The sequence below is a fragment of the Dendrobates tinctorius genome, unplaced genomic scaffold (assembly GCF_039654945.1).
Source record: "Dendrobates tinctorius isolate UK_male_01 unplaced genomic scaffold, ASM3965494v1 ptg000040l, whole genome shotgun sequence".
In the NCBI taxonomy this organism is placed as follows: Eukaryota; Metazoa; Chordata; class Amphibia; order Anura; family Dendrobatidae; genus Dendrobates; species Dendrobates tinctorius.
Window position 1 is genome coordinate 29,253,312 of NW_027361708.1, and position 27,083 is coordinate 29,280,394.

General features: G+C 44.3%; 1 protein-coding gene across 8 annotated transcripts in view; it reads right to left on the reverse strand.

Moving 5' to 3' along the window:
• The window catches only part of TBATA (thymus, brain and testes associated), a 77,785-nt gene extending 51,164 nt beyond the window's left edge, over positions 1–26,621 (reverse strand). Inside the window, exons 1-3 of one of the 8 annotated variants that reach the window (XM_073574888.1) lie at positions 26,450–26,621; positions 16,449–16,513; positions 6,774–6,829 (exon numbers count right to left, since the gene is read on the reverse strand). In XM_073574888.1, coding sequence (XP_073430989.1) covers positions 6,774–6,820 — 47 coding nt within the window. In that variant the 5' untranslated portion in view covers positions 6,821–6,829; positions 16,449–16,513; positions 26,450–26,621. Of the gene's footprint in view, positions 1–6,773; positions 6,830–16,409; positions 16,514–26,449 lie in introns of all 8 variants that reach the window. The other 7 variants (XM_073574885.1, XM_073574886.1, XM_073574889.1 and 4 more) reach the window with 7 other exon arrangements.
• Between the last annotated feature and the right edge of the window lie 462 nt (positions 26,622–27,083).

The following is a 27,083-nucleotide window of genomic DNA, read 5'->3' on the forward strand; positions in this document are numbered from 1 at the left end:
TAACTTACCGGCTCAGATGGTTCTGGGCTTTCCATGGTTGTCAATGCATAATCCTGTTATTGATTGGAAGACCCAGGACATAATTCAGTGGAGCAGGGAGTGTCAGGAGAGGTGCCTGGCTACATGTATTTCCGCTTTGACCCCCAGTATCCCGGAGCCGTTGCTGGATTATGCGGATGTATTTTCTGAGAAGGGTTGTTCGGAACTACCACCGCATCGCCCCTATGACTGTGCTATTAGGTTGAAACCAGGGGCCAAGTTACCTAAAGCTAGAATGTTTAATATCTCAGGTCCCGAGAGGCTAGCTCTCAAGGAATACATTGCGGATAGCCTGAGCAAGGGTCATATTAGACCTTCCTCTTCTCCTCTGGCTGCTGGCTTCTTCTTTGTTAAAAAGAAGGATGGCGGGTTACGCCCGTGTCTGGATTTCAGAGAACTCAACCAGATTACGGTCCGTGATCCTTACCCTATGCCACTTATACCCGATTTATTCAACCAAGTGGTTGGTGCCAGGTGGTTCTCCAAACTGGACCTCAGGGGGGCGTACAATCTTATAAGAGTCCGTCAGGGGGATGAGTGGAAGACAGCGTTCAATACCCCTGAGGGTCACTTTGAGAGTTTGGTAATGCCGTTTGGGTTGACTATGGCACCGGCGGTCTTTCAACACTTCATTAATGATGTCTTCTCTCAGTTGTTGGGGAGGTTTGTTATAATTTATCTTGACGACATCCTCATTTTCTCTCGCGACCATGATACACATATAGAGCATGTTAGACAGGTTCTGCAGTTGCTCAGAGAGAACAGGCTCTATGTTAAGCTTGAAAAATGTGTGTTTTTCGTACAGGAGCTACCGTTCTTGGGTTATATAATCTCCGCCTCAGGTTTTAAGATGGACACCGCAAAGGTGCAGGCGGTACTACATTGGGATCGGCCTGATAATCTTAAGGCGCTTCAGCGATTTCTTGGCTTCTCCAATTACTATAGGAAATTTATTAAGAACTTCTCTATGATTGCCAAACCACTGACTGACATGACTAAGAAGGGTACCGACTTTTCTGACTGGTCTGAGCCTACGGTACAGGCGTTTGAATTCCTCAAGAATAGTTTTGCCTCAGCGCCCATTCTGGTGCAGCCCGATGTCTCCTTACCGTTTGTCGTGGAGGTGGATGCGTCGGAGGTTGGAGTGGGGGCTGTACTGTCTCAGGGCCCTTCTTGGGCCAAGTTGCATCCGTGTGCCTTCTTCTCCAAGAAGCTGTCGCCTGCGGAGCGTAATTATGATATTGGCAACAGGGAACTATTGGCCATCAAATTGGCATTTGAGGAGTGGCGACACTTCTTGGAGGGGGCTGTTCATCAGATTACTGTGATAACCGACCATAAGAATTTGCTTTATTTAGAATCTGCTAAGCGCCTGTCCTCCAGACAGGCTCGCTGGGCATTATTCTTCACCCGGTTCAACTTCATTGTTACCTATCGACCTGGGTCGAAGAATGTTAAGGCAGACGCTTTATCCAGGTGTTTTCCTGGTGGAGAGTTATGTGAAGAGCCGGTGCCTATTCTCCAAAAGGGTGTGGTGGTATCTGCCATCACGACAGAGATTGAGGCTGAGATTGCCGAGGCTCAGGAGGTGGTACCGCCGGGGTTACCTGCTAATAAATCTTTTGTGCCGCTACATCTACGCTCTAGAGTGTTGGGCGAACATCACGACACAGTACTGGCAGGTCATCCAGGGGTTAAGAGCACTCTGGAACTGGTATCGCGTCGTTTTTGGTGGCCTAAAATCCGGCAGGATGTGGCCTCATATGTGGCTGCCTGTACCACGTGCGCACGGGCCAAGACTCCTCGTTCCCGTCCCGCTGGTAGCTTGCAGCCTCTCGGGGTGCCCAGTAAGCCATGGACTGAGATTTCCATGGATTTTATTACTGACTTGCCCGCCTCGGCAGGGAACTCTGTCATTTTGGTAATTGTTGATAGGTTCTCCAAAATGTCACATTTCGTTGCTTTACCGTCTTTGCCCAATGCTAAGACTCTTGCTCAGATATTTATTCGCGAGGTGGTCAGACTTCATGGTGTCCCGTCTGACATTGTGTCTGATCGAGGTACGCAGTTTGTGGCAAAGTTTTGGAGAGCTTTTTGTTCTCGCCTTGGAATCAAATTATCTCATTCATCGGCTTTCCACCCTCAGTCGAATGGACAGACTGAGCGGATGAACAAAAACCTGGAGCAATACTTGCGCTGCTTTATTTCCGACAATCAGGAAGAGTGGTCAGCGTTTCTTCCTCTGGCAGAATTCGCAATAAACAACCATTGCCAGGAATCGTCTGGGGAATCTCCTTTTTTTTGTGTGTATGGTCAACATCCTCAATTTTGCACCTTGCGTCAGGGGTGCTCAGTTGGCGTCCCTGAAGAGGACCAGTTGGGAGCTCAATTGTCGTCTGTTTGGAGGAGAGTCAAGCAGCGCTTGTTGAAGGTGGGTTCCAGGTACAAACGGGTGGCTGACTGCAGACGTGTGCCAGGTCCAGACCTGTGTGTGGGTGATTGGGTGTGGTTATCTACTAGGAACATTAAGCTCAAGATACCGTCACTTAAGTTGGGTCCCAGGTTCATTGGCCCATTTAGAATCTCCGCAGTGATCAACCCAGTGGCATTTCGTTTGGAGTTGCCGGCTGTGTATAAGATTCATAATGTATTTCACAAAGCATTGCTAAAGAAGGTCGTGGGTTTGGTGGATGGTTCCCCCGGGCCACCACCTCCCGTCTTGGTGGATGGCGCGTTGGAATTTGAGGTGTCCAAAGTGGTGGACTCTAGGGTTGTGCGTCGCACTCTACAGTACCTGGTCCACTGGCGTGGCTATGGTCCTGAGGAGAGGACATGGGTGCCGGCCTCTGACATTCATGCTGATCGACTGGTTACTATGTTCCATCGTCGCCATCCGGACAAGCCAGGTCCTCGACATGGTGAGGTTCCGGAGGTCCCTCGTAGAAGGCGGGGTACTGTCATGTCGGACACTGTTCACACCAGGGTGTCCGGCAGACAGCGGTAATACCCTGTTGGGTATTCTGTTCCAGTCGGGATAGGGTTAACCAGGTTGTCATGCTGACTGAGGGCTGGGCCACGCCCTTGGTCTTTAAATAGTTCGTCCTGACTATGGGCGTCGCCGACTATAGCTTTAGCCTAGTGCTAGCAATACCGGTCAGCAGTGGTGGTGTTGGAGCGTCTGATATCTGGTGCAGTATATCCCTCAGTGGTTCTTTCTCCAATCTGTTATATATATTTTTGGTTGCCCTTGCACATTATTGTATTGTATTCCCTTGTGTATTAACTGTGTGGTGTTTCTTTTACCCCTGTCCATACGTATTTGTGGGGTCTGGTGTCTGGTCCCCTCACTGGGTGGAGGGTGGTGGGTTCAGCTTAGGGCTGGACAGGAGACAGGGACAGGGTGGAGGCTCAGGCAGGCACACCTTCAGTGTAAACCCTGGGTAGAGGGACAGACAGGGTTCCCCTAGTCTGAGGGACATCGCAGGGGTCCCGGGGTTTTTGCCTAAAGTAACCTAGGCATACCATGACAGTGACTCAACTCACACCAGTGCCACCCCCATGACTGAAACCTGAACGTTACTGGGAGGAAGAGAGTTAAAGGGAACCCATCATCAGAAAATCCACTATTAAGCTACAGATATGTGGTTAATCTGCAGGTTAATAAAGAAACCACTGAAGCACAAAGCGGAGAAGAACATGACTCTGGGAGGGGTGGGCACTTTAACTCCTGCAGCTTTGTTGGTATAGCGATGTAGATTTTAAGCGAGAGTGATGTTGCTCTAAGAGAAAGGAACTGTCATGATCCAGGACGGGGTTTAGCTTTGGACCGTCCTGGTCAGACAGGGGGTTAATTGTTTCTGCCTCTCTCTGGCAGAGGGCGGCTATTTAATGCTCACTGGACCTAGGTCCAGTGTCAGTTATACTCCTGTCCTCGGCTGAGTTAAGTGACCTCTTGTATACGTGTGCCTTGTGCCTGATAACTTGTTGCTTGTTTGGTTGTGATCCGATTCTGTCCCTGTTACGAGTTCTGCCTGACCCTCTTGTACTGCACCACCCTCTCGTGTATGACTCTCTGCTTGTGACTCGACTGCTCTCTGCTCGTCCCTTTTGTACCACACCGCCCTCTTGTGTATGACCTTTGGCTTCGTCTGACCTCCTGTCTGCCTATTCCTCCTGTACCTTGTTTGCCCGTACCGTGTATGACCTCCGGTTGGCCCGAGTGTTCTACCATCCCAGTAAGCAGGACGCTAAGCCCCGCCCCCTTGAGGTCACATGACCGTAGGTCCTGTGCCTGCTTGCTAAAACTACAGCGTTCAGGTCCTGTGCATCAGTACTTTCCAGCTGTTCCGGTCCCCGAGGCCCCTACAGTACGGGTGAGTCCCTGCGCAGCGAAGGCTGTACGCCGACGCTGTTAGGATCCTGACAGGAGCATAGTATGTCTGTACCTGGTGTGCTACTGTGATGAGTATGGGGCTTATATAGAGTCTCTCTCCCTCTTTCGCTCACCGGATGAACTGGAGGAAACATTACCCGCCTTCCCGCCCTGTTATAATCACTGTCCTAAAATATTTTCTTTAATTATTGCTTGTATAATAATGAATGATTTATTGTATGTATTTAATTAGCCATTGTATATCTTGTACCAGGTCCAATTTTATCATGGCTTTAAAGAGTTAACATTAGCATTAACCTCTAAGCCCATGGGGAGGGCAATCCTTCAGCCATGGTTCCCTAGAGGTTTCCTCCACAGGGGTTTTTTCCTCTCCTGAGCGCTGTAGGATGACTCTTTGTGAGTCTGAGGTTTGCCAAGTTTAGTCCCCTTAATGCTTTTGCAGGAACTTCTACTTTATAAGTTTCAAAACTGATTTATTAAAAAAAAGGGCTAAAAGTGTCAAATGTGATTTGGAATGAATAACCCGGGAGTCAGGTGGAAGTTGCAGACAAGTTAAGGTGGACTCATTTTAACTAATAGAGGATGTAAAACCTCATGGTGGTGAACCGGCTCAGTTTTGGTGGCCAGCCTCAAGGACGTTGTAATGGTAACATCAATCAGGGGTGGACACAGTGGTTAAGCACAGGAGTGAGGATAATAGGGTCATTGGTGCCCTGAAAGTTTACTGGCTCTGCTTGAATGGCAAGCCAGTGCGCGCCGCGCCTTTATAGCTGTCTGTCCTGGTGCTGTAGGTCACACAGCTGGGGGTATCACAGTAATTGTGAATCCCAATATACTAACACTTCGCCTGACTCTTACTGTGATTGTTTTAATCCTGTGATTTAAATAAAGCTGTGGCCATTTTGTCAACCAAAATAATGTGTTTTGTGTATTTATCCCAGTGCCTAGGCTTACTGTAGTTTTTTGCTTTTTAGATGGAGTGGGTGTCCGTCCTGTATCCAAAAGTCATGTTATTAACCTGCCTGGCACCCGCACTTAGTCGAACGTTGCTGGGACAAAATTTACTTTATTCCTGCAGGTGGGGGGCTTCGGTCCTGGTGCAGTCACAGCTCTGATTATACAGAGCGTTGACTGTAACTGCACCCCAGTCCTGCCTAATACTGGTTTCGGGGTCGTGGTAACAGCAGCTGTTCTTCATAATCAGAGCGGTGACTGAACCAGTGCCAGCTCCACCCCCATGACTGAACACTGACTGCTGCAGGGGGAAATAAAGTTAATTTTCTCCCTGCAGCACCAGGCTTAGTGTAGTCGCCGGGCAGGTTAATAATACTACTAACCTGCAGATTAACACCATATCTGCAGGTTAATAGCATTTTGTCACTTGATAGGTTCCCTAAAATGCTGACTGAAGGCAAATATCTCCTAAGACCTACCTTAATATCTAGGATATTTTCAGGAGCCACTAGGGTGTATTCAGTATTCATTTTATTGTTTCAGAAATCTGCAACTAATGATAGATCAACACCACTGCGCATAGCCATTGGTTACACCCACTTACAGACCCATTTAGAGATTAATTTATCGCTATGGATGGCAATTAGTGATGAGCGAGTATGCTTGTTACTTGAGATTTCCCGAGCATGCTTGGGTGATCTCCAAGTGTTTGGATGTGCTCGGAGATTTCGTTTCTGTCGCCGTAGCTGCATGATTTGTGGCTGCTAGACAGCCTGAATACATGTGGGGATTGCCTGTTTGTTAGAAAATCACCACATGTATTCAGGCTGTTTAGCAGCCACAAATCATGCAGCTACAGCGACAGAAACGAAATCTCCGAGCACATCCAAATACTCGATCACCCGAGCATGCTCGGGAAATCGCGAATAACGAGTATACTCCCTTATCACTAATTGCAATGCTTCTTACTGCATTGGCAAAACGCACTCTAAAACCAACCACTTGTTTATTGGTCTGATGTCTACATTACAAATATTTTTCTTTAATGCTTTTTATAAGCAAAAATTTAAGCCCATGCATATGGTATCATGCATATGAACTTCTATGGTCCATTATGTCCCTCCATATAGTTCCGATTTTTTCCAGAATTATATAGAAGTTTTTTCTACAGAATTTTATATAAATCTAACAGGAAAAATGTTGCCTGTTTCATCAGATGTGACATTATATGCCCTAGCTGCTCACAGAATTGCGGTTCCTCTGCTCTGCCTCTGTGTATATAGGTCTGGTGTATGGTCACAGATCGGTATTGACCTTACATTTTTTTCATGTGTTGCTAAGCACAATTAAAATAGTTGGAAACTCCATATATTTTGTTAGTACTCACTGGGTATGACGCAGAACAGGCTGAGGATCATTTGTCTCACCTGGCATTTTAATGTCCTATAAAAAAAGATTATTGCATTATATTAATTTCATCACTTATTGGCTATATAGGAGAAGCTGACGACCATGCAGAAACACATTATTTATAGCAGCAAGAAGAAATTGTTAATGGGTCGCCCTCCCAGGGCTGAGGGGTACTTGGTACCGGGCCGGTCTATCAGAGGGGATTGTCACAGCAGTGGTGACCCGGTCCGTGGCCCTTGGCGCCCATATAAAAGGGGTTGAGTTGGTAATAAAATTTATAAGTGATTCGTGACGCCACCTGTGGTGTTCGGCAAGGGAGATGTTAAGCCGACGCTGCAAGCAGATCCTCTGGGACTGATGATATGGCGCAGCAAAGATGTTATAGCTCCCCACAGGTGAAGCTGTAGTCCCAGGGCAGTGTAGATAAGGGTTGCAGGAATGGTGCAGTGTAGGCACAGAGATGTAGCGGTGCCAGGTGTGTGGCGCAGGAATGAGTGGAGGACACCAGGGCATGTAGTTCCAAAGCTTTACTTACAGTCTGTTGAACAAACAGGTGCCTGCCTCCGTGCCGTGTCCTCCGGGTCAGGGACTCAGTCAACCTCCAGGCCAGATGGAATACTCCTTTCCAACACTCTGCCAACATGTGCCTTTCTGAACGTCTCCTCTTTTAGCGCCTTTAAGTGAAGTACTCCTAGTACTGAGTTACACTGGAGTTCCTCCTGTCCGATGTTCTTATGAACTCTACATGTACGGCAGACAGCTGTAGCCTGCTTCGGGGACTCCTTGCTACTAAGTCCCGCCTCACTATCCAGTTGCTGTTGTGCCCCCAAGTCTTGTGTGGGAATAAAGCGGTCACTACTTCTATTCCTCCGGTGTCTGCTGCAGGACCATTAGTATCCATACAACCTCAGTGACCGGGCCCCAGCCTTGCACTTAGAACTTTTAGGAAGGGTTCTCTTCTAACCCACGTCCTCTGTTCTCTTTTACTCCTCACGTTCTGTACTAATCTTTCTTTCTATGGAAAATCAGGATTTCAGTCTATGTCGCTCTCTCTCTCTTCCTTTCCTGTGCCAGCAGACCCAGGTCACTGGGATCTGCTGCAGCACTTCCATCTATCCCTCTCTCTGGGGATCTTCTTCTCTCACTGCTTACTGACTGACCACTCAACAACTGACTGACCACTCTAAACTCTTCCTGCTCTCTGTAATGTAAACTTAGCTCCACCCACCACCCAGCACGTTTCATGTTCCAAGCAGGGAGTCACCAATGGGTGCTTTGCTACACTCCAAGCAGGGAGCCACCGAAGGTGCTTTGCTACACTACTTTGTGGTGTGGGGTGCAGGTGTTGGAGTGTGGTCAGGAGTCTCCACCTTACCTAGATGGTGGGGCACCACACCTCAGGAGGAGGTGAAGTACCTCTGTGGCAACTGAGCCTCAGGGGCGCCACATTAACAACAAAGTTCTGTATGAACAGATAGACTGTACGATGCTGAGAGCCCGGGCCGTGGATCAGAGACTCTCATACAACGCCAAAGACAGAATAGTGATACCCCCTTCAGGCCATGTACTAGGCACAGTCTGGCACAATATATTAGCTTTACTGGAGTATTTCCTGAGAAGATATCCTTTTCTGTTTTTATTCTATGTTTAATCATTTTGGCTTCATAAAATTAATTTTACTCAGTTCATCAATATATCAATAAAGTGTGAAGTTGTTGGTCTACGATATTTTTTTCTACAATGCTAATTGTTCCCCAACTTAATATAGTTGCATATAGTTACAGTATATAAGTTGAAAAAAGGCACTGTTCATCAAGTTCATCCTTTCTCCATCACTTATAAATTCTCTATGGCTAGATTATTTATAATTAGTGATGAGTGAGTATACTCGTCGCTCAGGTTTTCCCGAGCATGCTCAGGTGATCGCTGAGTATTCTGGCATGTTCAGAGATTTAGTTTCTGCTGCCGCAGCTGCATGACGGGCTGAATACATGTGTGGAATTCCTAAAAAACAGGCAATCCTCACATGTATTAAGCCTGTCTAGCAGCTGCAAATCATGCAGCTGCATCGACAAACACTAAATCTCTGAGCACGCCAAAATACTCAGAGATCACCCGAGCATGCTCAGGAAAACCCAAGCAACGAGTATACTCACTCATCACTATTTATAATCATCAATGCTATTTGCTGTGAAAAACACGTTCAGCCCTTTGTTAAATGTTGATATAATACTTGCCATTATTACCTTTTTGGGAAGTGAATTCCACAGTCTGACTGCTCTTACTGTAAAGAACCCTTTCCTATTTATCTGCCATAATCTCCTTTACTCCACATGTAATGAGTACTCCCTGGTCTTTCGAAGATCTTTGGAAGAAATGTCATGCCCCAGTCCTTTGTATTGAACACGTTTGTATTTCTAAATGTAAATGACATAGCCTCTTAGGCTTCCTTTCTCTAAGTTAAAAAAAGCCCAATTTGCAGGCTGCCCTGTAACTGCAGTAACACGCCATAGTTTCAACAATTGGTAAGTTGTGCAATAATTGCATATTCACACTGCCTCAGTTTGTTAGAGCATTGTAGTGACAAGTTTATAGGAGGGCCATCAGAATGTAGATATGCCCTCCTGAGGTGGAACTAGGCAGATTTAGGTTCTCTGACAGAAGGCCAAAGGCAAGTGTAAAATACACAGGATATTTTACAGAGGAGATTTTCAGAAAGAGTCTTAGAGTTGAACATTATTTAAATAAACTATACATAATAACTAGCAAATCTTCTAAGGGTGCATCTGCGTACATCTCACCCCACACTCAACTCCGCATGATTCCGTCAGGTTTCACTCATGCAGGTCTAGCCAGGCGCGAAAGGTAAACACTCCGCCCGCTACTCATACTCCTCTCTGCGCTCCCCTCAATAATAGAGGGGATGTCTCATTCACATAGAAGGCTCCTTGTCTTTGGGTCTGCTCCTCGGTAGACCACACGAGTCAGCCCCCAAATAGTGTCCTTGCTGCTTTTACTCTGGCCTCAGATATCTACATTACAGACTAGATTCGACAGTTTAGCTGCCACCTGAATTAACAGCTTCAATGACTGACTCCAAATAGTGGGAAATCATGACTTACCGTAAATACGCTCAACCACATCACATGCTCTGTGCAAAAACAGTATACTTCACAAACGCAACATACATGGCTAATTTACATACATACACAGTCGTTCAGAACCACCCCATTGATACCCTGGGATACTATCTGGGGCCACATTTTTTATTTGCACATTTTAAATGTATCTAATACAATATAAGAATAAGAGCCGATATAGCACACAGAATAACAGTAAGCTATATTAGTGGGGGTCCTTACCAACTGATTAGCAGAGGAGTAACCTTCCTACAAGTTACTGGAGTTAAAATGGAGCCCTGGGCACATCACATTTAGCTTCACCTTCCACCTTACCCTCTATTGTTGAGCTGAATGTGGACTCAAAATGTATTTCTGCTCTACTCTCAGGCTATTGGTAGGCGCTTATCAGTAACTGTACCCCTAGGAAACAGGTGCCTCTTTTTCATCCTATATACAGTAACCAGTAGAACAAGACAACAGAAATCCATGAAACATGAACATTGGCATAAACCTAAGTAAAACTGAAGCTACTGAAGGTAAAATGTTAGATGAAAGTAACTTTGTGTGACCTAGTGGTACCAGCCATGAATTAATGTGAATTGCTGGCTAAAATCAAATAACTTGGAAGCCACTTATGTATTAATTGACACTTGTCAAGAAAAATGTCTTATATTGTACTAGTGTACAAATGTCTAAATGTCTTAATGTCTCTAAATGTATAAATGTCTTATATTGTACTGTACACTAGTGCACGCTCTTATCTCCCGCCTCGACTACTGCTACCTCCTACTCTCTGGCCTCCCCTCTAGCACTCTGGCACCGCTCTAGTCCATCCTACACTCTGCTGCCCGACTAATCCACCTGTCTCCCCGCTACTCCCCAGCCTCCCCCCTATGCCAGGCCCTTCACTGGCTTCCTATCGCCCAGAGGATCCAATTCAAGACCCTAACCATGACATACAAAGCCATCCACAACCAGTCTCCTCCATACATCTGTGATATGGTCTCTAGGTACCTACCCGCACGCAACACATCAGACTCTCACCATCAACGGAAACCTTCAAGAAGAACCTGAAGACCCACCTGTTCCGGCAAGCCTACAGCCTGCAATGATCCTTGGTCTACTGAACCACCACACGACCTGCTCTACCCCCTCCTACTGTATTCTCACGCATCCCTGTAGACTGTGAGCCCTCGCGGGCAGGGTCCCCTCTCCTTATGTATTTGTGCGTCCCTTGTCTTACACTTGCTTATTTTGCTTATTATTCTTGTATATATTACACTTGTCTATAATTCCCCTTTTGACATGTAAAGCGCCATGGAATAAATGGCGCTATATAAATGCATAATAATAATATTTTACAGCGTACCTCACCTGCTCGTACTGCTCAGTCCTAAAAGAAAAGTCTCACGTACTATACTTAAACACACCTTGAAAAGTTTGGCAACTGCTCTAATTTTATATACACAAGTGTTGCATGTACAGATTTGGAGAACCTGTTCAAGATACTGTAAGTGGGAAATGTTCCTCATTTATCAGTGTCGTGTTACTAGTAGGAACACAATGGATGATACTGGCACATAAATAACAGACTGGGATTATCTTATTATTTCACACTTCAACATATTAAGGCTAACAACATAGTGTTTGCTATAATATAGGTCAGTAAATTTAGGGACAGCAAATGCATATTAGCAACAATGGCACAAAGGATAAAGGTGCATAAGAAAATATCATGGTGGTTTATGACACCCCACATTTTCTGGGTTGATCATTGCTTTAGCCATTCCTTGTAAAAAGCAAGAATATTATGCCATGATTTCTGTGTCCATGGGATGGCACACTAATGCACAAATTAGGAAAAGGAGGAATGAGGCCAATCCTTCGTCCATGTACCAATAACACAACTGATAGCAATATTGCTATTAAAAAGTTCTGTGTCAAGGATAAGAGCCGGGGTGGTTGCACAGATTCCAGCACTGTTACCAGTTTGTCACAGATGACACCAGAGAGATCACCCAGATCCCACCGCTGCCACCAGTTTGTCAGGGGAATGCAACTGCGCTGCCTCCACTTGTCAAGGCAATTACGCAATTGACTGATAAGTGATGCACAAAGCCGCGTCTGCTTCCACCACTAGGCCAGTTATTGGGGAACTCACTGTGAGTGTATGGTATACACCTATTCCAACACATGGAATATACAAGAATATATATATATACTAGCTGAAGAGCCCGGCACTGCCCGGGCACAGTAACTAACTACGGTTAGTTATAACAAATTATAATGATTATATCTCTATGTATAAAGCTTAGTGTATAGCCCTGCCCACTCCACATAGCCACATTCACTATAATATCCCACATCATCCTGTCAGCCAGAGCTACCGGACTACTACCCTTAATATCCCACATTGTCCCATCAGCCAGAGCCACCGGACTACTACCCCTAATATCCCACATTGTCCCATCAGCCAGAGCCACCGGACTACTACCCCTAATATCCCATATCGTCCAATCAGCCAGAGCCACCGAATTACTAATAACCCACATCATCCCGTTAAAGCCACCAGACTACTACCCCTAATATCCCTCATCATCCCATCAGCCAGAGCCACCAGACAACTACCACTAATATCCGACATCATCCCGTCACATCCGCCGGACTACTACCCCTAATATCCCACATCATTCCATTAGCCAGAGCCACCGGACAACTACCACTAATATCCCACATCATCCCGTCACATCTGCCGGACTACTACCCCTAATATCACACATCGTCCCATCAGCCAGAGCCACTGGACTACTAATAACCCACATCATCCCGTTAAAGCCACCAGACTACTACCCCTAATATCCCTCATTATCCCATCAGCCATAGCCACCGGACAACTATCACTAATATCCCACATCATCCCTTCACAGACGCCAAACTACTACCCCTAATATCCCACATCATCCCGTCAGAGCCACCGGACTACTACCCCTAATATCCCACATCATCCCGTCAGCCAGAGCCACCAGACTACTACCCCGACTATCGAATATCATCCCATCAGCCAGAGCCACTGGACTACTACCCCTAATATCCCACATAATCCCGTCAGCCAGAGCCACGCGACTACTCCCCCTAATATGCCACATCATCCCGTCAGCCAGAGCCACCGGACTACTACCCCTAATATTACAAATCATCCCGTCAGCCTGGGGTCAGAACCAGAGCGCTGAGTGGAACGGTCCTAACTTACATAGCGGGGATCCGTTTAAGAGAGGCCTAGTGTCAGAACCAGAGCGCTGAGTGGATTTGCCCTGACATCCATACCAATAATCCCTTTTATAGAAGCCTGGGGTGAGAATCAGAGCGCTGAGGGATTTACCCTAACTTCCATACCGGAGATCCCTTTAAGAAAGCCTGTAATCAGAACCAGAGTGCTGTGTGGATTTGCCCTGACTTGCATACCAATGACCCCTTTAATAGAACCCTGGGGTCAGAATCAGAGCACTGAGGGATTTGCCCTAACTTCCGTACTGGAGAACCCTTTAAGAGAGCCTGGGGTCAGTACCAGAGCATTTGACGGCAATTGCCCTGACTTCCATATTGAGGGTCCTTTTAAGAGAGGACTGGGGTCAGTACCAAAGTGCAGATTGGATTTGCCCTCATTTCCATATCGGGGATCCCTTTAAGAGAGACCTTGGGTCAGAACCAGAGCCCTGAGTGGATTTGCCCTAACTTTCATACCGGGGATCCCTTTAAGAAAGCCTGGGATCAGAACCAGAGCGCTGGATGGATTTGCCCTGACTTGCATACCAATGTTCCCTTTAATAGAACCCTGGGATCAGAATCAGAGCGCTGAGGGATTCTCCCTAACTTCCATACAGGAGATCCCTTTAAGAGAGCCTGGGGTCAGTACCAGAGCATTTAAAGGCAATTGCCCTGACTTCCATACCGTGGATCCCTTTAAGAGAGGCATGGGGTCAGAACCAAAGCACTGGATGGATTTGCCCTGCCTTCCATACCGAAGATCCCTTTAAGAAAGGCCTGGAGTCAGTACCAAAACGCTGAGTGGATTTGCCCTAACTTGCATACCAATGATTCACGGGAGTAGGGGATTAATTTCTGTCATGTGCTCTGTGCTCCTTTCTGGGGGGGCAGACCAATGGCTGGGAGCTTATGTTCCCGGGGATCCGGGGATGCTAGATTTCTCACACCATGTGAGTGTCTTCTGAGGTGTTGTCAAGTGGGAAAACTTGCTCATAGCAACCAATCACAGCTCAGCTTCTTTTAACCAGCTCTGGTGAAATGAGAGATGCTTAGTGATTGGTTGCAGGGAAAACTGCTGCTCATAGCAACCAATTACAGCTCAGCTTCTTTTGAACAGCTCTGGTGAAATGAAATATGCTTCGTGATTGGTTGGTGATACACACACACACATACATACATACATACATACATACATTCAGTTTTATATAGAGAGATATATATACTGTACCTCAGTACGGTCACTGCGAACTCCACAACAACAAAGAGAGGAACTACCCATCGTTTATATGGGCCGATTGGACACCCGTTGAAGGTAGCGTATGCTTTCAGAGGAACAGTTTACAAAGCAAGAGGAACAAAGCTATTACATTTTAAATATTTATTCCAGAAAGGTAGGCAGTCTTTCTAAAGAATATACACAGATGACACAAAATGGGAACAAAACAATATGACATCCCCAATTTTCAGGATATCTTCACCCTTGGAGGCCTCAAACAGTAGATATTGTTGTCTTGTTCCTTATCGCGATGTTATCTTTATATTCATCCCTGACCACTGGCTCTGAAAGGTCTATGAAAGATTATTTGATCAGAGGAAGCTTATGCCTGGGACGCATACTTCTCCTTCTCTACTTAAACTAATCTCAGACTTTTTTTTCTTCTCAGCAGTTCCCTGCTGTAGTTAACTAGTCACTGCCAGGGGCCCTACTTCAATGGAGACTGGAGTGTCAGCTTTCTCTCTTTCTTACTTCCCCAGTTTTAATTAGTTTTTCTTTTCCCCATATATTCGATACGAGATGTCTGTATGGATTTTAATAATTCTCTACGACATACTGTTATAGCTTAAAGTAATAGAGGGCTGATGCAAAAGTTTGGGCATCCTTGGAGATTTGTGTGCTCAGATAACTTTGACCAAGGTTTCAGACCATAATTAGCCTGTTAGGGTTATGGCTTGTTCACTATCATCAAGGCCAGGTGATGGAAATTTCCAAGCTTTATAAAAATCCAGCCTCCTTTAACGTTGTGCCAAAAAAGCAGCCATGGGTTATTATTTTAAGATGCCTTTTTCTCAGTTTGAAATGTAATTAAGAAATAGCAGTTAACAGTAACAGTGGAGGCCAAGATAAGGTCTGCAAGACCAAGAAAAATTTCAGTTAGAGTTGCTCATGGGATTTCTAGAGAGGCAAATCAGAACCTGACTTCACTTCAAAAGACCGTCAGAGAGATTTAGAAGACTCTGGAGTTGTGGTCCATTGTTCTACTGTTCAGAAACACCTGCACCAATATGGCCTTCATGGAAGAGTCAGAGTCATCAAAAGAAAACCTCTACTGCATCCTCACCATAAAATTCAGCGTCAGAACTATGCAAAAGAACATCTGAACAAGCCTGATGCATTTTGGAAGCAAGTCCTTTTGACCATTGAGTTTAAAATAGAACTCTTTGGCCACAATGATCAAAGGTGCTGAAAAAAAAAGAGTACAAAATTTCAGGAAAAGATCATCTTGACAGCCATGAATCATGGGGGTAGATCAATCATGCTTTGGGGTTGTTTGTGTTGCAGCCAATGGCACGGGTATCATTTCACGTGTAGAGAGAAGAATGAATTCAATGACATTTTAACAAATTCTTGATGCAAACATAAAACCATATGTAAAAAAGCTGAAGTTGAAAAGAGGATGGCTTCTACAAAGGGATAATGATACTAAACACATGTCAAATTCCACAATAGAATACCTCAAAAAGCACAAGCTGAAGGTTTTACAATGGCCATCACAATCCCCTTATCTGAACATTATTGAAAATCTGTGGCTAGACCTCAAAAGAGCAGTGCATGCAAGACAACCCAGGAATGAAAATCCCTCAAACAAGAATTGAAAGGCTCTTGTCTGTTGTCTGGCTACAAAAAAGTGTTTACAAGCTGTGATACTTGCAAAAAGAGGTACTACTAGGTACTAACCATGAAGGGTAGTAAAATTTTTGCATTAGCCCATTTTCCTTTTGTGTTATTTTTAAAATGTAAAATATGAAAATATATATTTTTATGCCTAAAATGCTAAGGGAATGTGTCATCTTTAACTTTAGGCCTATTAGAGGTAATTTCATCTTCAACTTGCTTAACTGTTCTCAATAACATTAATTTTGACTGTGGGTGCCACTGTATAACATCAAGAACCATAAATTACACATTCAATATTGGTTTATTCCTTATTTTTTTTAATTTTACTTACCAGTGTTAAGATAACATCATGTAAAACAGTTTGATTCACCTGTTATGTGTTGCTATGCAGATGTCCTATGAATATAGTTGAATGGGACTTGCTTGTTCAGACTTCTGCAAAACACAGAACAATACCTTTTAATTTGGGCGACGTTACCATAGAACCACGCCTGGAGAGCACAACACTATTAAGTCAGAGGCACAGAGGATAACACAGGACCCTGAACATCATGACGGACAATGAAACATTTCTGTTCCTCTCCTTACACAATTTTCCACTGTACATGTGTATTTCTGGAACCATGTCCTGTGGTCTGATGAGATCAAGATAAACTTATTTGATTCAGATGTTGTCAAGCATGTGTGGTGTCAACTAGGTGAGGAGTACAAAGACAAGTCTATCTTGCCTACAGTCAAGCATGTTGGTGGGAGTGTCATGGTTTGTGGCTGCATGAGTGCAGCCAGCTGTGGGGAGCTACAATTCATTGAGGAAGTCATGAATGCCAACATGTACTGTGACATACTGAAGTAGAGCATGATCCCCTCCTTTCGGGATCATTTTGAACTCACTTTTGGGATATACTGTACATCATGTATACACCCCAAATTAATATTCCTCATCCACATTCTCACACAAATATTTCTCTAGGTTTTTTGTGCAAATAACTAATTTTTCTTATCTAATATTTTTTTCTTATTTGTCATGATGACTTTAAAACTTAATGCCATATGTCTCCCTGCACTGCATCGTAATGCACCTATGAGCCATTCATTTGAAGGACATTCCTTGGAATTACTGTATGAAGATCTCCTCCATTATCTTAATACAGCACACTGAACTAGCCCCATTACTCCCAGAATCCTTTCTATCCCTCATTCCCAAATCATGTCATCAATTGAAAAAATAGGACTATGCACAGATACATATCGTAAAAAATACATCATTGTTAGGCGCCGGTTCCTGTCGCTGCTCAGCGGGAATCCCGAGCCTTACTTCCGGCAGTCTCCCATTCCTCTCCAGCCACAGAGGAGGTTGCTCAGCAAACTCATCGGTCCCAGCGCTCTGCCCAGACCAGCTCCGTGGGTTTGCTTGCTGCTGCAACCTCTGGCAAAGCTATGGCAATGCATGCTGCTCAGCAGCGAGATTCTCCAGGGACTAAGTCCTCATGTCGGACCACTGAGCATGCCCATGGAGTAATCTCCCATTGGAGATCGAAGGTCACGTGCTCAGGTCCTGCTCATGTTCGGATTGGCTCATCCGAGAAGGCAGGAAGGTCCCGGACGCTTGCGGCTATAAAATCTAGGATAGACTGTATTTTCAGACTATAAGGAGTGAGTGGTGTATGCACATATGAATGTCTCTGGTGACTGACTCATTATGAAACCCCTACCCTTGGTACGCATGTGTTGTGCAGCCTAGCCTGCTAGCGCCCAGGCTTAGGCGTAGGTAGGTCAGAGTCTGAGTCAGGCATTAGTCATCATCAGTGACTCGGCACGCCTCAGTGACTGTGCTCCACACTCCATAGCCAGCATCTATAGTGTCGCTCGTGGCAGCGACGTCACGCGCTCAGTGGGCCTAGAAGGACTCTAACCCCGTGTCCTTGGGGTAGAGTTCTGTGGCCACTTGCTGTGCGCTCTTTGGCTGGGCTCTGTGAGTTAAACAGGCTCCGGCATCCACGTTCAGCGGCTGCGCGGCTCTGTTCACAATGGGTGACGTAACCCACGTGTGACTGTTTTACGCCGCTCTATTCTTCCGCCATTTTCTAGCAGCAGTGTACCACCTCTGCACGGTGGACCCCAGGCTGCGAACGCACCTACTACTACTTTATAGTTTGGTGCATTCCGCCAGCCCTAACAATCGTGAACTATGGTAAATTTACATTAAGACACGTTATGTACCTTAAAAAAGAACAGGTAGTACAGCACTCAACCTTCCACATTTTATAAAAAAAGAAGTGTTATTATATTGAAACCTTTCAAAATAACACAATAAAAACAAAACATCCTGCCAATAGTAAACTTTACTCGCCTTCGCATTCTGAATCATCATGTATGCATTAAATTAGTCTAATGTGTCTGAGGGCGAAGGACCTATTGTATGGAAAACCACTGATAATGCATCTTTATACTACAACACATGAGATTAGAAGTTGGTTCTGCTCTAGTGAAATCTCATCATAGCTGCATAGTTACATGTATTCAGCTGTTTATTAAGTATTCATTGTTAGTGGATGCTTCATGCATTTCTCTATCTGACTATCCTCTCAGTCCATGTGTCAAGTAAGACAATGCTACAAGCGGCTGTATTGTGCTGATGCTGAATGCTCTGTTGAACAGGTTGAAACATTTGTAATGCAGGATTTGTTTCTTGCTCCCAGAGTTTTTCGTTCTATGGAGTGTTGATAAAGAAATGGTCTCCTAATTAGAGTTGAGCGATACCGTCCGATACTTCAAAGTATCGTATCGGATGGTATCGGACGATCTTTAAAAAAAGTATCGGTATCGCCGATTCCGATACCGGAAGTCCCATTCAAGTCTATGGGATCTCCGGTATCGGAATAAGAAAAACCCTTTCCTGCCCTTGTACAGCCTCTCTGGGGTCTGTACGGGCCTTTCGGGGGGCTGTGCCGGCCTGCCAGGGGGTCTGTGCAGGCTCCGGTGGTCTGTGCCGGCCTGCCGGTGGTCTGTGCAGGCTCCGGGGGGCTGTGCCGGCCTGCCGGGGGGCTGTGCCGGCCTGCCGGGGGGCTGTGCAGGCTCCGGGGGGCTGTGCCGGCCTGCCGGGGGGCTGTGCCGGCCTGCCGGGGGGCTGTGCAGGCTCCGGGGGTCTGTGCAGGCATCGTCCGATGGGACTACAAGTCCCATCGGGCGATGCCTGCTACCATGACAGTGATTGACACATTAGCCAATGATGGGACAGTAGTAGTCCCATCATCCGGCTAATGTGTTAAATGTAAAAAAAAAAAAAAAAAAAAAATACATGCTACATACATACAACATGCATACTACATACATGCTACATTCATACTACATACTACATACATGCTACATTCATACTACATAAATACTACATGCAACATACATACTACATATATACTACATGCATGCTACATACATACTGCATGCTACATACATACCACATATATACTACATACATACTACATGCATGCTACATGCTACATACATACCATATACATACTACATGCATGCTACATACATACTACATGCTACATACATACCATATACATACTACATGCATGCTACATACATACTACATGCATGCTACATACATACTACATGCTACATATATACTACATGCATGCTACATACATACTACATGCTACATACATACTACATATATACTACATGCATGCTACATACTGCATGCTACATACATACTACATATATACTACATGCATGCTACATACTACATGCTACATACATACTACATATATACTACATGCATGCTACATACATACTACATGCATGCTACATGCTACATACATACCACATACATACTACATATATACTACATGCATGCTACATACATACTGCATGCTACATGCATGCTACATACATACTACATACATACTACATGCTACATACATACCACATATATACTACATACATACAATACATTCATACAATACATACATAGACATACAGTACATATAACATAGAGTAACATACTTACCAATACTTGTCACATTGTTCCCCGAAGCCATTGTCTTTTCCGGAATAAATATTAACATAACAAACCACAAAAATACTCACCCACGATCCGAAGCAGTCCACGAGTGTGTCCCACGACGATCTTGGGTAGAGAACTGCAGCATCAGCTGTTGCTGCCGTTCTCTACGGGCTGCAGGAATCCAATGACGGAAGGTAGGTATCCTTCCGCACTGTATTCCTCCGCCACTTAAAAAAAAAAAAGTCCCTAGTCTCACTTTATGCCATTGCTGTGTGGGAAATTCCCACGCAGCAATGGCATAAAGTGAGACTAGGGACTTTTTTTTTTTTTAAGTGGCGGAGGAATACAGTGCGGAAGGATACCTACCTTCCGTCATTGGATTCCTGCAGCCCGTAGAGAACGGCAGCATCATCTGATGCTGCAGTTCTCTACCCAAGATCGTCATGGGACACACTCGTGGACTGCTTCGGATCGTGGGTGAGTATTTTTGTGGTTTGTTATGTTAATATTTATTACGGAAAAGACAATGGCTTCGGGGAACAATGTGACAAGTATTGGTAAGTATGTTACTCTATGTTATATGTACTGTATGTCTATGTATGTATTGTATGAATGTATTGTATGTATGTAGTATATATGTGGTATGTATGTAGCATGTAGTATGTATGTAGTATGTATGTAGCATGCATGTAGCATGCATGTAGTATATATGTAGTATGTATGTAGCATGCATGTAGTATATATGTAGCATGTATGTAGTATGTATGTGGTATGTATGTAGCATGTAGTATGTATGTAGCATGCATGTAGTATATATGTAGTATGTATGTAGCATGTAGTATGTATGTAGTATGTATGTAGTATGTATGTGGTATGTATGTAGCATGTAGTATGTATGTAGCATGCATGTAGTATATATGTAGTATGTATGTAGTATGTATGTGGTATGTATGTAGCATGTAGTATGTATGTAGCATGCATGTAGCATGCATGTAGTATGTATGTAGCATGCATGTAGTATGTATGTAGCATGCATGTAGTATGTATGTAGTATGCATGTAGTATGTATGTAGTATGTATGTAGTATGTATGTAGCATGCAGTATGTATGTAGCATGTATGTAGTATGTATGTAGTATATATGTAGTATGTATGTAGCATGTAGTATGTATGTAGCATGCATGTAGCATGCATGTAGTATGTATGTAGCATGCATGTAGTATGTATGTAGCATGCATGTAGTATGTATGTAGCATGCATGTAGTATGTATGTAGTATGTATGTAGTATGTATGTAGCATGCAGTATGTATGTAGCATGTATGTAGTATGTATGTAGTATGTATGTAGCATGTAGTATGTATGTAGCATGCATGTAGTATGTATGTAGCATGCATGTAGTATGTATGTAGCATGCATGTAGTATGTATGTAGTATATATGTAGTATGTATGTAGCATGTAGTATGTATGTAGCATGCATGTAGTATGTATGTAGTATTTTTTTTTTTTTTTTTAACATTTAACACATTAGCCGGATGATGGGACTACTACTGTCCCATCATTGGCTAATGTGTCAATCACTGTCATGGTAGCAGGCATCGCCCGATGGGACTTGTAGTCCCATCGGACGATGCTTGCACAGACCCCCGGACATCAGCACAGCCCCCCGGCAGGCCGGCACAGCCCCCCGGCAGGCCGGTACAGACCCCCACAGGGTGCACAGACCACCGGCAGGCCGGCACAGCCCCCCGGCAGGCCGGTACAGACCCCCACAGGGTGCACAGACCACCGGCAGGCCGGCACAGCCCCCCGGCAGGCCGGTACAGACCCCCACAGGGTGCACAGACCACCGGCAGGCCGGCACAGCCCCCCGGCAGGCCGGTACAGACCCCGGGCAGTCCACACAGCCCCCCGGCAGGCCGGCACAGCCCCCCGGCAGGCCGGCAGAGACCCCCGGAAGGCCCGAAATGACGGCGCATCATGATGCGCACACACCGCGCATCATGATGACGTCAGTCTGTCAATCAACTTTGAACTTCCGATTCCGATGCCGAATTCCGATATTGAAAAAATATCGGAAGTCGGTATCGGAATTCCGATACAGCAAGTATCGGCCGATACCCGATACTTGCGGTATCGGAATGCTCAACACTACTCCTAATCCATGGCTTCAGCAGCCCTTTATGGTTTCAAGGGCTGAACTTCAGTCATCAAGATAATCATGTCTTTAGCTGAAGTAGACTTGACAATCAGCTGATTACTGGCATTTGGAACATCGGCGAACTGCTAATTTCCTGAAATTGAAGTTGCAGAAAGCAATACAATTCCCCTGCAATGGAAAACCAGTATTACATGCTGGCAATGTAATATATGGCCAGGTGAAGTCTGCAATCTACAAATTTCTTGAAGAGCCCATAGATCAGAAACCTTGAAACTTAGTTGACAATTTATCAAAATTTTAATAATTGTGGACCAATTATTGAATATTTTGCAAGCAGAGACCATTCTGGAATTCTTTGTGATTTCAATATGGCACATAATATAAGGGTGGTTTCACATTAGCAGCGGAGGCATGGCAGGGGGCGGGGCTTAGCGGCGGCCGTGCGCAGGTTGACGCTGTGGCCTTAAACGCTAATGTGAAACCACCCTAACTTTGAAAATAACATGTAGAACTGCTATTATAGTGATGATCAGCCTAGGTTGTAAAAATCACTGTGAATCCAAGAGAGCCAACACCATCACTGATCATCTTATTCCCTTCTGTCAGAGTTATCCCTCCTATGTTACTATGTATATATTGCTGAATTATAGTGTTTCTGATTAATGTCTGAGGTACTGCTACATAGAAATATGTATTATCGCCAGACTTTAATGGTATTGCCACATGTATGTGTTACCATTGTGTATTGTATAATATTATGTGTCTGTTGTCTATGTATAGTTAGGGTAAGTTAGAGCATTCTTCTTGGGACATTAGAAGGGGGCACTCTTAGTACATAGTTCCCCTATAGACTGGGTAGATGTAATTATGTTGCGGGTCACTAGATAAAGGGCATACTAGTGGGGCCGGATAGGATGTTCATAGAGGGTTAAGGCCCCATCACACACGAGATCGCTGATTTTGTGACGCCACAGCGATCTCGCCAGCAAGATCGCTGTGTGTGACGGGGATCAGCGACCGGCCCACCCGCTGGTTATTGCTGATTGTGCTCGATCGGCCTGGGCCATTTTCAATCACTGGTCTCCCGCTGGCCAGCACGCATCACTGCATGTGGCAGCGAGAGACCAGCGATCAGCGACACTGGTTTCTAATGTAAACAGCGGGTATCCAGGAGCCGTTATGGCCTGGGAAGTTCCCGGGTGAAGCTGAATCTGGAGATGCAGGTATGCCGAGAAGAAGAGTATTAATTCATGAAGGGAAGGACTGGACACAGCTGCTACAGTAATACAGTTCACAACTACAGTCCAGTCCCTCCCTTACACTTGGCGTAGTCGGCAGAATGTCCACACAGTGCAGCGAGGGAATGCTGCAAGTGATGAACTTGTGAGAGATGAAGTTTGGCAGGATGTGGTTGCCTTGCCATGTGGAGAACTCGCTGAAAGAAATGATGAAAATGTATGTGCGACTGCTGTCCCCCTTGAAGATGACCAGGAAAAGGAGCCAGAAGTTGCTGTTGACAAAGAAACACTGAATTTGCCTACTACTAACCGGACTTGACTACTGCATTGAATTTGACTGATTGGAGAGGAAAAACTAACACCTTCACTGGGACCAAGATGGCGGCGATGAGAATGGCGGGAAATGGCAGGGAAGAAGTAAACAACAAAAACCGCATCCTTCATGCGCATTGTTGTCACTCTTTGGCACCAAAACTTGACTGTCAGTATGCCTGGGTCCGCCCCTGGTGGGAGCAGATGAAGAGAAGGAAACCTCGCCCTTTGCAACTGATCAGCAATGGAGGGGAGGGACGGCTGGAGGGGGTCCCACCCTGTGACGGGCAGGACTCTGAAGAAAACCCTGGAAGACACTGTGCAGCGCCATCTTGTAACCATGAACCGGCCAGTAATACAGGTCACGACTACAGTCCTGTCCATCCCTTATACATCTGTCACCAGTTCTTGCAGCGGCCAAATGTATGCAGTGTATGGAATGGACCAACACAGTTCTGTTCTCTCTATATTGGCTGCTGCCAGATACTGCAGATCTGCTTCTGTTACTTGAATATATCTGGTCTACAGTCCCCAGCATCAGTAAATTAACAGTGTGAAAAAGCTGAAGTCTTCCACTTTATAGGTTAATTACATCCAGCTGCTGTTGTACCTGGTAACAGCTGGTCAGTGGGGTCCGACCATCTATAGAGATATCATAAATATAATAGTAGCAGAAAACCCTTTTAAAATTGGGTATAATTTGTGATGGTCCATTTAAGTAGTTTAGTGTGAATTTTTTTTAGGGTATCATTTTTTATTAGATAATTTATGCCAAGTCACATATTAAAAAATGATAGAAATACTCATGCATAGACCACCAACAGTAATAAAGTAGTACCCTAATTCCAGAGAATACTAGAAATAATCTAATGCTACACCATGAAAAGTAGTGAAGTATCTAGAGAAATCTTCATAATCTGAAGTCATTAATTATTGATTGACCTGAAGTGCCAGACTTTATTTAGCAATGAAATACTCATGTCTTAAGGGGGTTTTACACATAGCGATATCGCTAGCAATATCGCTAAAACGTCACTGATTTTGTGACGTTATAGCGATATCGCTAGCGATATCGCTATGTGTGATACTTACCTCCGACCCGCTCCCCCGGTGTCCGTCGCTGATCGTGCGAGATTAGGCGGCTCCATTTCTCGTCGTCTGCTTCCTGCTGGGCTTCCTGCTGTGTGAGACGAGCGACGCTGGACGCGGGTGGGAGGACGTCAGGATCGCCTCGTCTGACAGGTGAGTATCGTGCGCTGCATCGCTGCTGCATCGCTGTGAGATCTTTCTGTATGAAAGCTCACTAGCGATCATTTAGCGATGCACCAGCAATCCTGACCGGGTCGTATCGCTGGTCGGATCGCTGGTGCATCGCTAAATGTAAAAGGGCCTTTAATCCATAGAATAAGTTTTGTAATTAAAACCAACAAATCACTTAAATTGTGATCTAAACTTACTGGAGTTTCTTCTAACTAATGGACTTTACAACCTACAACTAAACAATATAAAAAAAATATACAGTATATATATATATATATATATATATATAAAAAATATTTTAGCTAATTTCCATATGGAAAATCAGTGTACCACTGGATACAGAGATACATATATCAAATAATTTACATTTATTTTTAATTTAGATTGTTTCATGTTCATGATTAATTGATGAATGGAAACATATTGCCATTTTATATCAGACTATTACTATTGATGTTTTTTGCCTTACGTTGCTAGTGTAGAGCTCTTTGTATCATATCGGTTCAATGCCTTTAGCGCTGAACTGTTTCTCAGTTGTCAATTTTCACACAAATTAATTCCTGTAATGTGTTTTAAGCTTATACTATCTTCGGGAACTTATGTTTGTCAAGAGTAATTCTTATTTGTGTAGGATTATCTGCCGTGAGGTTGAGAAAACAACTATGTCATTAAAGCAAATAGAGAAGCAAATACAATGGACATATACCAATTAAAATATAAGGGCAATGCCTGTCCAAAACAAGGAGGGTGGTAATATACACATTGCTGTATGTAGAGTACAGTATAGAGTTACTTACTATAATTTGATAACTATATTGTAATAAATGAAAAATAATGCATCTATCCATAAATGGTACACTTTTATCAGAGTCATCGACAAATGCACCAAAAATGGAGTATCCCAAACTGGACTTGTGAGTCATTTGAAAAATTTCTCATCCGATCATTGAAATATGGGTGGAAGACTTTCTATTAACACTTCTAGGTACGTCTGTTAATTTTAAGCTAGTGACTATATGTTGCTCAGAGAACATGAATATTAATGCTAGAATGATGAGGGCTCATTTCGTGATGTTGGGTGGTAACGTTCCTTTCTACACGAATGAGATACAGACATAGGTCCATATGAATGTAGCCCACGTCTACTTTTGAGAGTTAAGTTAGTAAATCTGGTCCATATAAACAGTGATACCAAATAACAGCTGTAAATCTTACCTTTGCTTCTGGATACATTATGAAGTGTCAGATTAGAGTGATATGTTCTTTGTTAGTTCCCCAAAAAATCTATTACACCCATAATTTGCTATAATTTGTTACAAAAGTGTTGCAAAAAGTTAGTCTTGTTTTGTAACCCCGGATTAGGTGTAAGTATAGGAATACTATGTCTAATTACCTGTAAATATCCGGCTAAGCAGCTATTAGCATTGCATGTGACATATGAGAAGCCTTGTGCCTTCTCCCAGCTGCATGTAGATGCCTCCTCTCCGGCAGGGGCCTGGCCGGACTCGTACGGTCACCTCTATAGAGCTGTGTTTGCATTCATGTCTCCCTCTTATTGAGACTATGTTGCTTGGATACAATTTTCTTGACAACAACAGGACAACCCCCTCCTCCCCATCAAGTGCCAGCGACATGCGCTTTGACTTTGGCAAATTTCCTTTTTTAACCCTATAATTGTTTATTCATCCAATACTTTTACCAATGCAGTAACCATCTGGTATTGTCATCTAATAAGAGTCTAAAAGACGATCAGGTCGTAGAACTTGTATTCTGAGCAAATACTGACAGTCCAGCTTTTATCATTTACCAACTCAACTAAAAAGTCTCAATTGTCCAGCGTCCCACAAGGTTTTACCCAAGGCAAACATTACATTTTAAGTGATTACATGCACATCTTGTTTGAGTTTGACTAGTGACATAAAGAATGTTATAGTCACTTATGAATTAAACATATTTCAATTATTGTATTATTATTATGACCATTAACCCACAGTCAAATCCACAATATTATATCATACTATGTAATT